General features: G+C 41.1%; 1 protein-coding gene across 1 annotated transcript; it reads left to right on the plus strand.

The window, feature by feature from the left end:
- Nucleotides 1-404: 404 nt before the first annotated feature.
- Nucleotides 405-12,868, plus strand: LOC129170557 (ice nucleation protein-like). Its single transcript, XM_054758318.1, has 4 exons — nt 405-475; nt 5,233-6,558; nt 6,875-6,950; nt 8,130-12,868. Exons 1-4 carry the CDS (start codon nt 445-447, stop codon nt 8,209-8,211), a joined length of 1,515 nt encoding a protein of 504 aa, XP_054614293.1. The 5' UTR covers nt 405-444; the 3' UTR covers nt 8,212-12,868.
- Nucleotides 12,869-13,503: the final 635 nt, after the last annotated feature.

The following is a 13,503-nucleotide window of genomic DNA, read 5'->3' on the forward strand; positions in this document are numbered from 1 at the left end:
CTACACTATACTTAGCAAGGAAACAGACCCCTCTCCACTGAAAAAGAAACGAAAAACAATGGCATTATATGAAAAAAATGGCATTATATGTACTTTTCGAAAATAAAAACACTTTTTTGTTTCTTTACTTTATTTGCCTTTTATTTAACCTACAAATGTGTCAGATCATTTTGCCTGACCCTGTACTATTATTATTTATTTGTCATTTGTATTTGCATTTGTTCTGCACAATGTTTCTCACCTGTTTCGGTCAACTTGACTCCTTTTTTTGAGTATTATTTATTGATTTATCTATTCACATCCAGCAGTCATTTCAAAGTTTGTCAAACAGAAACTGACCCAGTTATCAAGAAGCCTCACCCCATCTATCTGGAGATATACAAGCTGAGCGCAGGAAGCAGAAAGTTTCAGTTTGAGCACACGTGAAGAAGGTACAGCACAGCCATGGCAGCCTGCATGCGAACTCTCGCAGCGTGTGAGTAGATTTTAGATGTAGCATTAGGCTGTGAGCCATTCTCAATACTTGAACTGAATAGGAAAATGAATACAATGAATTGGAGGGAGTTTTCCTTGTTGCCAAGTGTTTGGTCATGTGGGGTTTAGTTGGTTTTCTTTAATTTATGAGGAGCTTTGTGCCACGTGTAAAGTTCCTTGTGATGTCAGTTAACCCTCCGGGGCCCCCAACTAGAACAATTGGGAAAAAGGGCTATAAAAATGCATATTATTCCCACTTTCAAAGTTTAAACCCTTTTAATCTTTCAGTCCTAATCCAAAGTATAATGTTAATACCTAATTTTGAAATATTGCAAAGATTTTGTGCAATTTCGGTCATAATTGGACTATTTCTAGAGCCTTGTGCCAATAAATTATAACAATATTGATCGTGATTGCGTTGGTTTTTGAGCAAAACCACAACGGGGTCGGGCCCGTTTATGTTGCCAACCCATCTATGTCAAACAATTTATGACGTCCCGCTCCACGGTGTTGTTATTATTATTTAAAAATGCCCGCTTAAGTCGACGTTGACATGCAGCACACGGTCGACCGCTTTTCTCAACATAAAATTAGGGACCCAAAGTGGTCCTTTTCACGAAAAGGATTTTGTTTATGTCGACGTGTGTTGTGGTATTGTGAACTTCTTTATCATCAAGCAACGTCCACAACATCACTACTGTCAAGTTACACAGCTTTAACGTGCACACAGTGACTTCCTGTTCAGTGCACAAGTAATACATACAAAGTAGAATTCGCTTGAAGCTTTACCGTCATTGTAGTTGAAACATACGACAAAATTACCGCAGCAGCTCTGTTAGATAAGAGTACAAAATGTTGCAATTTCGGGGGAATGACAATTAGCCAGAATGACTACACAACAGCGCTGTATAGCTTACAGGAGGGGTATCCAAAGTGCGGCCTGAGGGCTATTTTTTATTGGTCTGCGGCACATTGTAAAAACATAATTTAACAAGACAACTACAAAAGAAAATAAAACAACAGGAAAAATGAAAAAATCCGCTGCAGCAATAAAGTCAAAATATTTCAAGAAAAAAAGTTGTAACCTCATGAGAAAAAGTTGTAATTATTACAAGGGTAGTGTGATATTATTAGGAAGAATAACAACATTTTAGGAGTATAAAGCTTTTTTGGAAAATGACATTGCGGAAAAAGCTATGCTACGAGAAGAAAGTTGAAATAATTGGAAAATTGAATAACAACAGCAGAAATGAAAACAAACAGCTTTAATTTTAACAATACAGTCAAAATACTACGAGAAAAAACTCATAATTTTACAAAAATAAAACTTAATACTATGAGGAAAATGTCATTTTATCAGCGTGATGTTGAAATATTAAAGATTTTTTTTAATGTTGTATTATTATGAGAAAAGAATAAAACTAAATAAAGTTGTAATTTTTGGAAAATTAGGTTGGGGGGGAAAGTTATGGGAATAGGAATGAAGTCCAAATATTCTGAGAAGAAAATTTACAAAGATTTTGGAAACTAGAAAAAAAAAACAGCAAATTGATACTGCAATACGCTTTTCAAATATGTCACAAAGCTGAGATGCACTTATTTCTTGAAATGCATTTCTACAATAGCTATGAAAACAGAAGTCAAATTAAAATGATGTATAAATGGAGTGAAATGACAACAAACTACTGTAGGTGTAAAAATGCTGGATGATCACTCATTCTCCTTATGACTCTGACCAAAATGCCAAGTGTAACGGGTATGAGCCAGTGTGGCTGCGTGAGTGTACGTTAGTAAACCTCACTCCCTGAGCCTTAAGAGCTGGCTGGCTCAAACGGGCGGGTTACACAAGCAATGGTGAGTTTTGGTTTCGATTCCGGCTCCGTTGACGGCTGCTTATATCGGCGTCAGTGAGGCTGTCCGAGGGGCATCATGATAAGCGGGTTCCACTGTATTTTACATGAAACCATTTTTGTTTTTAATCGCATAAATTATTATTTTTCTCTGCTCCAATCACTAATATAACATTTGTATTGATTTAAATAAAAAAATCATTGGATTTATTTATTTTTTTTTACATTTTACGGAATTATTCTGGGGCATATGGGGGATGCAAGTACAGGTGTTGCTGCCATGAGAAGGCTGCAACTGTGGACACCAACAATCACACATACACACACTAAAAATCTCACTTCCAACTCGTCCAGACTACTTTTGTGATGATAATATTTCTTCCTGTGCAGTCGTACAACAAAGGGGGTGCATTGAAACCCCTACATTAGCTCTCCTGCCAAAAAGGTAACCACAGGTATCACCTGTGATGACTAAATTACAGTATACACTCACTCGTCCTTCGCTACATTGCGGCTCAAACATTGCTCCCTCACTCTATCGTGGTTGTTAAAAAATAAATAAATACATATTTAATCGCTGTTTCGTGGTGGACTATGGCCCGTTATCCGTCAAACAATATTGAAAGACAAGTCATATGTATTCTGGTCATTAGGCGTCAGTAATAACACAAAACATGGTGATTGAAAACATTAGATTAGATTACTTTAACACTGCATGTGGGCAGCCATGGCATGTCCGACATGATAGAGTAAAAAAAAGCTCTCCTCCCATTCCGTGTGGAAGGGGTAAGTTTTTGACTTTGTTCTTTTTCCCCACTCCGTTTGAAATCCTTCCTTACGTTTAGAATAAATAAATTGGAGGCTAACTAGTTAGCTCACTACCATGCTATGCTTAAAGCAGTGACCGTCTCTTGTGTCCCTGCAGTGATCCCCTAGCCTGCCCATTAGCAATGTGGTTAAAACAAAGAATTATAGGAGTGTCAAGGTGACTCTAGGGGTGTTATTTCATGTCTACAGGGCTCTAATAATGGTAGAAAGTGTATTTAGAAAGTCATAAACAGGTATTCTATGCTCTAACTCAGAAAATATTTATGTTATTAATATTGAATCCTAATTCACAGAAATTCACTTATCGCAGTCGGGTCTGGAAGCAATTAACAGTGATTAACGAGGGACGACTGTATCCACAAAATGTGGATAAAGGATACAGGATACAGGAACGGGAACCACATTAACACCGGCAAAAATGTTCCATCCATACATCCATCCATCCATTTTTATACTGCTTGTCCTCACTAGGAGGAGCCCATCCCAGTTAACTTAGGGTGAGAGGCAGGGTACACCCAGGGCTGGTCACCAGCAAATAGCAGGGCACATATAAACAAACAACCATTCACACCTATGGACAATTTAGCGTCTCCAATTAAACTAACATACTTATTGACCATTAAAAATGTAAAAGTGCTTAAAAAAACCCAATTGTGTCGCGGAGTCCCACTATTCAGTTCCAAAACCCTCTTATATTACAGAGATTGTATCATTATGGCAACATTTCAGAAATGATTTTCTTACGTTAAAAGACACATTGTTACATACATACACTCCTGATCAATATCTTAAGACCAGTTGAAAAATAGCTAGAATTTGCATTTTGCCCATTTGGATCTTATGAGATTTTAAGTAGAGCTACAATATGCAAAAGCAAGAAGAGGGAGTGAGACAAAAAGCACTTTGAAAAAGTAATCTATTGAAAACAACAATTAAACTGAAATAGGCTGTTTATCAGCTGATCAAACGTTTAAGACCATCGCTCAAAAAAATAACAAAAAACTCTCCAAACCAGAAGAAAAAATGTTCTCAGTAGGACTCAGTGATGAGTAGCTCCACCGTTCTTGTTCATCACTTCAAAAATTGCTTTGGGCTTGCTTGATGCGAGTGTTTCCAGGAGGCTAGTGGGAACTTTGCTCCAAGTGGTGAAGATGGCTTCACCAAGGGCCGTTTGACGACCCTGCACCACTTGAAGCTCCAGTGTTCCACTGAATGAAAAAGCACCCCAGACCATGATGGACCCCCCTCTCCACTGTGCCGGGTAGAAAACATCTCAGGTGGGATCTCCTTGTCATGCCAGTAACGTTAAAAGCCATCTGGACCGTCAAGGTTACATTTTTTCTCATCAGAGAATAAAAGTTTTTTCCACCTTTCAATGTCCCATGTTTGATGCTCCCTGGCAAAGTCTAAACGAGCAGTTTTGTGGCGTTGAAGGAGACGAGGTCTTTGAATTCCTTTTTTGTTTTTTAAACCCTTTTCACGCAGATGCCCTCTGATGGTTATTGCTCTTCATTCGGCACCAGTAAGGGCCTTAATTTGGGTGGAAGACCACCCTGTCTCTTGATGGACAGCCATTGATGCGCATTTTTTGGGGTCTACCACTTGACTTTTTTGTTCCATAATGCTCGGGATCTTTCAAAAAATGTAGAATGACTGTTTTAGTGCACCCAACCTCAGCAGCAATGGCAAGCTGCGCCACCATTCGACCACATTGAATAGGAGAAAGCTTAGCTTTAGCCATCAGGAGGGCATGACAGTGTGAACGCCTGACAGAAAATGAACATTTTGAGCAGATTTTGGCTTTTATAGCCTGTGGTCTTTTGATCAGGTGATAAATAACCTATATCTTTTTTTTGTTTTTTGTTTAAATTACCAGTTCCAAATGACTTTTGTCTCACTCCCCCTTCTTGCTTTTGCAAATTGTAGCTCTACTTAAAACCTGATTAAGATCCAAATGGGCAAAATGCAAATTCTAGCAATTTTTCAACCGGTCTTAAGATTTTGATCAGGAGTGTACATATAAACATACATTGTTAAATCCATGTTGAAATGAGAAAAGCTTTTTTTTTTTTAATTGCAGGTCTGATGTTGTTTGGTGTAGCTTCCCCAAAATACACCACCACCAGATCTGAAATCAAAAACAGTCCCTTTTCTGACATGACCATCACTTTTCCAAATGACATCCCTGTTGCTTCCGGCACAGCCACAGGATTCAGCAGCCGTCAGTCATCTGCCACGTCTACTTCCCAAACTGATACAACCACAAGATATAAAATAGGCACCACAGCCGATCCTGACATGATCTCCGCTTACCAAACTGCCACCACCGCTGGATCCAAAGTAGAGACCACTGCTTCTCCTGGTACGATCCACGCTTACCAAACTGCCACCACCGCTGGATCCAAAGTAGAGACCACTGCTGGTCCTGGTACGATCCACGCTTACCAAACTGCCACCACCGCTGGATCCAAAGTAGAGACCACTGCTGGTCCTGGTACGACCCACGCTTACCAAACTGCCACCACCGCTGGATCCAAAGTAGAGACCACTGCTGGTCCTGGTACGATCCACGCTTACCAAACTGCCACCACCGCTGGATCCAAAGTAGAGACCACTGCTGGTCCTGGTACGACCCACGCTTACCAAACTGCCACCACCGCTGGATCCAAAGTAGAGACCACTGCTGCTCCTGGTACGACCCACGCTTACCAAACTGCCTCCACCGCTGGATCCAAAGTAGAGACCACTGCTGGTCATGACACGACCCACGCTTACCAAACTGCCACCACCGCTGGATCCAAAGTAGAGACCACTGCTGGTCCTGGTACGATCCACGCTTACCAAACTGCCACCACCGCTGGATCCAAAGTAGAGACCACTGCTGGTCCTGGTACGATCCACGCTTACCAAACTGCCACCACCGCTGGATCCAAAGCAGAGACCACTGCTGGTCCTGGTACGATCCACGCTTACCAAACTGCCACCACCGCTGGATCCAAAGTAGAGACCACTGCTGCTCCTGGTACGACCCACGCTTACCAAACTGCCACCACCGCTGGATCCAAAGTAGAGACCACTGCTGCTCCTGGTACCACCCACGCTTACCAAACTGCCACCACCGCTGGATCCAAAGTAGAGACCACTGCTGCTCCTGACATGACCTCCGCTTACCAAACTGCCACCACCGCTGGATCCAAAATCAAGACCGCTGCCGCTTCTGGCACAACCCAAGCTTACCAAACTAACACTACCGCTGGAACCGAAATTGGCACCACTGCTGCTTCTGACACTACTCGTGCTTCCCAAACAGTTACAGTCACTGTTTCCCAAATCAGCACCCGATTTAGTACCGCTAGCAGTGGCAGAGGACTACAGGAGGTGCACAAGTGTAAGGGTCTGAGCTCAGGTAAGTATCAACATGGTATATATATATATATATATATGTGTGTGTATGTATGTTTATATATATACCCAATACCCAATATATAAGCATCTCAATTACTTGCATTTTTTACCATTCACGGGTATACGGGTCATACTGTGTGTGTGTGTGCATGGATATATATATATTTATGTAGTTTTGTGAGGCAACCAGAAATATGCATAGAGATAAAGATTGACAAAACAAATGTGTAGCTGTTCATAGTGCTGAAACATCATTAACCCTCCAACAATACATGTTTAATAAAATACAAATGGTTTGTTCCTATTTGTTTTTCCAGGAAGCATTGCAGCCATTCTATGCACATTCGCAATCATGGCCATTCTGATTTTTTGGGGTCTATACTACAAGTACCGGTAGGTACACTATAAAGACTTCTTTCACCATGGACTTTATGGTATACAGTCGTCCCTCGTTTATCACGGTTAACTGGTCCAAGACCTGGTCGCAATGAGTGAATGAGTGTGAACATAGAAAACCTGTTCATGACTTTCTAAATACGTTTTTTTTAACATTATTAGAGACCTGTAGACATAAAATAACACCCCTATAGTTACCTTTACTGTCACGGGCGGCGTGTAGTCGTTTGGCAGAATCCCAGAATGCAGAGAGACCCAAGTAGTATGTGTAAAACAATTTATTAACAAAGGCCGGAAATAACAAAAGTGTCCACAAGGGTGACTATAACAAAAATCCTCCGGGCCTAGCAAACAGGAAGCACCAAAAATACTTACAAAAGACCAGGCAGGGTAGACCAGAGTGCAAGGAATACAAGATAGCATGAGCGAACATGGGAAGACAAACTGGCAATGGATAGACAATCAAACAGCCGTTAAATAGCCGAGGCTTGATTGAATACAGGTGTGCATGAGCTCCTCCGCTCGGCAGGTGTGCTGCAACAGAGAGCCAGCAGAGGGCAGCAAAGCAGCACATAGCTCATGACATTTACTCTCCTATTATTTTTTGTTTACGCCACATTGTGGAACACTGATATGCAGTTTACGGGATCATTACAGGGACACAAGAGATGGCCATGGCCTAAAGCATGGCATGCTAGCGAGCTAACTAGTTAGGCTCCAATTTTTTTTTATTCAAAACTAAAGAGAGGGTTTAAAACGGAGTGGGGAAGAAGGACAATGAAAGAAAGAATTGGAAGGAAGCTTTTTTTCACTCTATCATGTCAGACTGACTCAGTGCAGTGTGAAGGTGATGTCATGTCATGTCTCATCAATATTTTGTGTCATTACTGACGCCTAGTGGCCAGAATACCACATAAGACTTGTCTTTCAATATTTTTGACCAATAATAGGCCACAGTCAACCACAAAACAGCAATCATCTATTATTTAATCCATTTTTGAAAAACTGTGATAGAGAAAGGGAGCGATGTTCGAATCACGTTGTACCAAGGGACGACTGTAGTTCACACACATTATCCCTTTTATCTATCATTATTACATTATAAAATAACAGTACAAAACGTCTGTGTCCATTGCTTTGTTAATACATTTCCTTTCCATCGAAATATATTTACAGACAACCATCCTGTGGCTGCCGAGAGACCAGAAATGCTCACAACGCCTTTGGGTACTTCAGTAACCCGGTGTACGACCCTTAAGCCCACTAACTCTACAAGTGACTTCCACATCCAAGACCTCTCCAAGACCAAACTGCAGAAAGAGCGTGTGTGTTGGGTATTCTTGCAAGTCACATGATGGAACAGCAAAATGCAGTTTAAGATATTTATTAAAATAGATCCTAGATTGGTGTTGCGTTTCAAAGTCTAAATAATTCACAATGCTTTACGGCTTCATTGACAAGATGCTAGGATCTTTTTCCTACGCAACTTTGTGTTGTGTGCTTTGCCGTTTTATTTATTTTGATACGTAGGCTTGTGGCATTTTGGGCTGTGTTCAAGTGTATAAATGAGAACTGCTAGCAAGATTTTGCATTTGTTTTTTTGCATGAACATACGTTTTATACAGAAATGTGTCACGATCAGTCACGGGCAGGACCCCGAAATGCAGAGAGAGGTGAGGTGCAGATAAAGAATCGATGCTAAACCATGTCCAAAACACAAAAAAACAAAGGAGGAACACAACGGGAGGTAGGAACGCACACGGAAAGGAGAATAAAACCAGGGAAATGGCTAAATGAGATGTGATGGATGCATTCGCACACAGGTAGCAATCAATAGCCAAAGGGAAACTAATGGACTGGCGACAGCATGCTGCCGGCTCTGTGCTTTAAGTGCGAAGTGAAGGAGTGAAAACTTATCTCAACACAGAACAGGTGGTAACACACAAAAAAAAGCACAAAACAGAAAATGTATAAAAAATGATTGCAATAAGGAAATAACAGATGCAAAACACCTGTCCGGACTGAATCATTCCATTTTAGAAGATGGAATGTATGCAAAATAAGATTTTTGTACATTGTAATGGCAACTGTTCTCATTGCTACAATAAACTGGAATAAAACAGGAACGCATTAGGGATTTGTCTTTTTGAATTGAATCTTGCACAAGATGTGAAAGATGTGTTGCAGTCAGGCGTACACAGTGAAGGGTACAAGAGTCCCCTCTAATGAAAAACAAGAGATAAAGCGTCGATTTTTGCACCGCTCATTTGATTAGAGCTGTCCAATCAAGTCAGACTGGGGTTGTCCCACCTGGCTGTTGAGCACGAACTGATGAAGCCTGCTCGGGATGAGAGGCCAAACTTCTTCTAAGCAAGGTAACCTGAACAGTCCTACTGCGATCGATTCAATATCCTGAGAGTACCGTGACCTGGATGAATGAGAATATTCTCAGGCAACAGACAGAGATGTCTCTCGTGACACGCAAACATGTGACTTATTACTGTCTCAGAGTATGATACTCACTCAGGCTAAAGACAAAATAGCAGTCTAGTCATAAGTATCATGAACATGCCTCTCACGCCATTCAGCTGTTGGGTCGGGGGCGTGGTTTATGTTTGTTATGTTTTGGCCGCCAAATAGGAGTTTCCCGTCTTGGCATTCATTCTGTTGTTGCCGGTTGAAGAATAATATATCATGTTTGAGACCAACTCTGCGTGTTCCTTTCAACTGCCATACTGTGCATGTAAAACTACTGTTCTAATGGTGTGGAAAAGAACATAAGCCGTACCGCACACATGATATCAGTCATATTAACTCATTGACTGCCAGCCGTGCTCAGAGCAGAGAGCTCTATACTGCCAGAGATTTCAAGACCCACAGAAAATTGAGTTTTAGGACTACATAAACATTGAAACTATCTCAAGAAATTTTAGACTCTGTTCTTTCATCAGAAAAAAAAAGTTTGTTTCTAGCTTTTTTGGGTCTTTAGATGTTGGCGGTAGAATTGGCAGTACTTTCAGCAAAAACACCTGATTTTGACCAAAAAAAACCAGAGAAAACAAGTTTTTTCTGCAGAGAAGCAAAATTTAAGCAGAGTGATGTTGGGGTCTGCCGGATGTTGGGGTGAATCCCTGCTGCTGACCGATCCAGACGGCAGCCACTCGTCAGAAGAATCAGGGTCGTCGGGTTCTGAGTCACCCGACTCTGAACTGCTTCCAGTGTCAGGCTCCGGTGTGGCGCCACATGGCTGCATGTGTTTCACCATTTTCCTCTCTCAACCGACAATCCGTCTTCTTCATAGACAATCTGTCGCTGCCGGTTGGAGGAAAAGAGAACTGTTGCCCCCTACTGGGACTGAAATAAATTGCCTACAAGTCCAAAATTCACACACAAGATGAATAAGACTTTGATCTGTAGCTTCCGCGAAAAAAAGCAAAAGACGTCAAAAGAAATCTTTGGCAGTCAGCGTTACTTTTTGAAAAGACATCAATAGACGTCTTTGGCAGTGAAAGAGTTAACTATGGTACCGTTAACAGCTCATCTAATAACAAGTGTGACTATGAGAAAATTCTCCTATTTCCTAAAGTAGATAAAGTCCTTAAGGCCCTGTCACACCTTCACGATTTAGCCAACGCATGCCCGACGTGATAATTTTGATGGCATACATTGAACTGTCGATGTTTTTTTTCCATTTTATAGCATATAGCGTATTCATAACGAGTTGGACGTATACATGACGTATTAGTAACTTATCTGGAACGTTTCTATAACTTATAGACTACTTATACCAACGAATGCGTAGCGTGTTGCCGGCGTTCACAACTTATGCCCAACGCCAGTCTAACTTATGCAAACCACGCGGCAGCGTATGGCCGACGATCACGTGCCGTAGCCTATAAAAAGGCTGCCACTTGATGACTCAAATCATAACCTCACTAAACAGTGTCAACATCACCATCATGCCGAAGAAAATTTCGAAGACCGCTGCCTAGAAGTATCAGAGTATCCCACTCTCACTCTGATGGAGATGACGCAGGTTCTAACGCCTCTCAGGCACCGTCAATGGTATCGGAAACTGCTTCCCCAGTGGCCTCCATCTCCTCTCAGCCAACTCTTGCCAAGAGGAGAGCCAAGAAGACACAGTTTTGTCTCAAGGCATGTTGACGTATTACAACTTGTGTGTAACTTACAAATAACGTGTGTGAACGGGCGTCAACGATCGCATAACTTATTGCCCGCGTATGCGGGACGTATGAATCAGACGTTGACATACATCAAAAAGTTTTGTGAATGCACAAAATTTTTGGACAACTCGGACGTACTACGACGTATGCCGGCGTGCTTCAGCGTGCTCTTAACTTATACAAAACTTACCCATAACTTATTCGACGTACGCTAACGTATTGGCCAAATTTTTCATACGTTGGCGTACGCTGGCTAAATCGTCAAGGTGTGACAGGGCCTTAAAATCCTCCTGGGAGATTATTATTATCTAACAAGTGAATCATCTCAACACTTTTATTGTAATTCATAAGAACATTACGCAACATTTAATATAGTTTAACGCTTTAATACTCACATCTTTGAGATGAAACGTGTCACTCTAGGCTTCATCTCTAAAACTACTGCATTCTATGCTGCTGTCAAGAGCCTCTGACCCAACTCGTCTGTCTACCTTTGTTGTGACTGTGAAAAAGGTTGACACCTTTGGTAGTTTTGATAAAAACTGTTTTCCTCTCCCCTTCTCCGCTTCTCCACTCCACTCTACTTGGGTAACTCCGCTTCGTTTTTCCCCAAACCCTGGCAGCAAGTTTGTTTTGCTCCCGTTTTCCATAATCAATCTGCACATGCACAATAACATGGAATAGTCCATTGCATGATAAGCGAGGGGGGAACAGTCAAAACCATCGTGATAGATGTAATTTTAGGCGCATGAATTAAGACTAAAACAGTAATATGTACTTTAAATCAAAGAACAAAGTCCGTCCGTATGAGACGTCCGCCCCTGAATGTTGCCCATTACGAAAAGAAGACATTGAAGAGCTTGGCTGCTGTCACTTGGGACAGTTCATTTTAACAGAAGTTGATGTCATATTTCTTACAAGTTAAAATTTTCCAACCAGAGGCAATCAAAAAATCTGAAAGAAATTGTTTAATTATTACTTTTTACTTTTTCTGGCTATAACTTAACTAACTAAAGCTATGGATGTACAGTATAATAATTCATCTCGGTCGTGATTTCCCCCCAAGTAGTTGAGGATATAATGCAACTTTTATTGCTGAATGTGTTTCCAAAAACTGTACTGACTCATAGGCAACACTTGTGACACTCAGGAAGTGTGATAGGTGAATGAAAGCGGGGAAGTGGTTTGTTGTTGTGAGATATACATAGTGTGTGTGTATATCTGTGCGTGCGTGTTTGTGATAATTAGAAGGGTGACTAATTGTTCAAGTGGATAACTGACTCGGCTCTTGGACATTTTAATTTTAGTAGCATTTAAAATTGAGTACAACATGTGCACAGCTGTTACTAATAGGCGTTTTGAGTACCGCTAAAAACATGTACTTTACAGTGAGACTGTTGACCCCCACCTGCCTCCAACATCTTGACTCAAAGTCGTTCAAAATGACAAGGCTAAGGGTTTCGTTTATGTATTATCAAAATTACAGCAAGGAACATCAAATGATCACGCTTGCATGATTTGACATGCCTCCCCCAAAAAAGAGGGTTCTTTGCTACGAAGTCTCCGAGCAGGCTGTTGCCAGGGACAACCCACAGGGTCTGCTCACCTTAGGGTGTGTAACAACATTATGTTGTCCTCATATAGAGGAAAGTGCTCTGTATCTGTGTAAAATATGGTGAAATATTTGTATAATATTTAAAGCTCTTTTATTATGGTCTTGTGTTTGTATTATTACAGCAACAACAACGTTTGTACTGAATTTTTGTTGTTCAAAGTACAATGACAATAAAGCTCTATTCTGATTCTGATACTCTGCTGGTCCTAATTGACCTAGCTGCAGCATTTGATACGGTCAGTTGTCAAATCCCGATTGATCGACGCAGAGACTTGGTGGTAATCTCAGGTCCTTGATTGGTTATTGTTGTTTCGTTCAGGTAAGTGTTTTACTGTAGCCCATTAGTCCTACATTTAGGAACACCGTATCTGCGACCCGGTGGACGCAACCTGAACTCAACGACAACAACAAGGACTGATCGAGCCTTTCTCAGAGTCCGCCTCTGATACAACACAGTTAAGTCATTGAGCGTAAAAGTCAGCACTGATTCAATAAAACATGAATAAAACATTTTCACAAGAGTGTTATCCACTTTAAAACTGCAAAGCTTCCGATAAAAATACATCCTCTGATGTATTTTGACATATGGCTGCCACCTGAGACTCGAATGTAAGCCTGTGGTCCAGCACCGTTCCCCAGATATTTGTACTGCTGAACCACCTCAACAAGCTGATTATCAATGACAACAGGTGAGAAGACCGTAGGATTCTTCCTAAAATCTACAATCATCTGCTTGGTTTTTGACACGTTC

This window comes from Dunckerocampus dactyliophorus, chromosome 17 (assembly GCF_027744805.1).
Source record: "Dunckerocampus dactyliophorus isolate RoL2022-P2 chromosome 17, RoL_Ddac_1.1, whole genome shotgun sequence".
In the NCBI taxonomy this organism is placed as follows: domain Eukaryota; kingdom Metazoa; phylum Chordata; class Actinopteri; order Syngnathiformes; family Syngnathidae; genus Dunckerocampus; species Dunckerocampus dactyliophorus.

What these genes read in the sequence shown, in the direction of transcription:
- LOC129170557 (XM_054758318.1), top strand. Translation starts at nt 445, where the DNA reads ATGGCAGCCTGCATGCGAACTCTCGCAGCGT. An exon ending in CATGCGAACTCTCGCAGCGT is followed by an intron (nt 476 to 5,232) that starts GTGAGTAGATTT and finishes TTTTAATTGCAG; the next exon opens with GTCTGATGTTGTTTGGTGTA. An exon ending in GGTCTATACTACAAGTACCG is followed by an intron (nt 6,951 to 8,129) that starts GTAGGTACACTA and finishes ATATATTTACAG; the next exon opens with ACAACCATCCTGTGGCTGCC.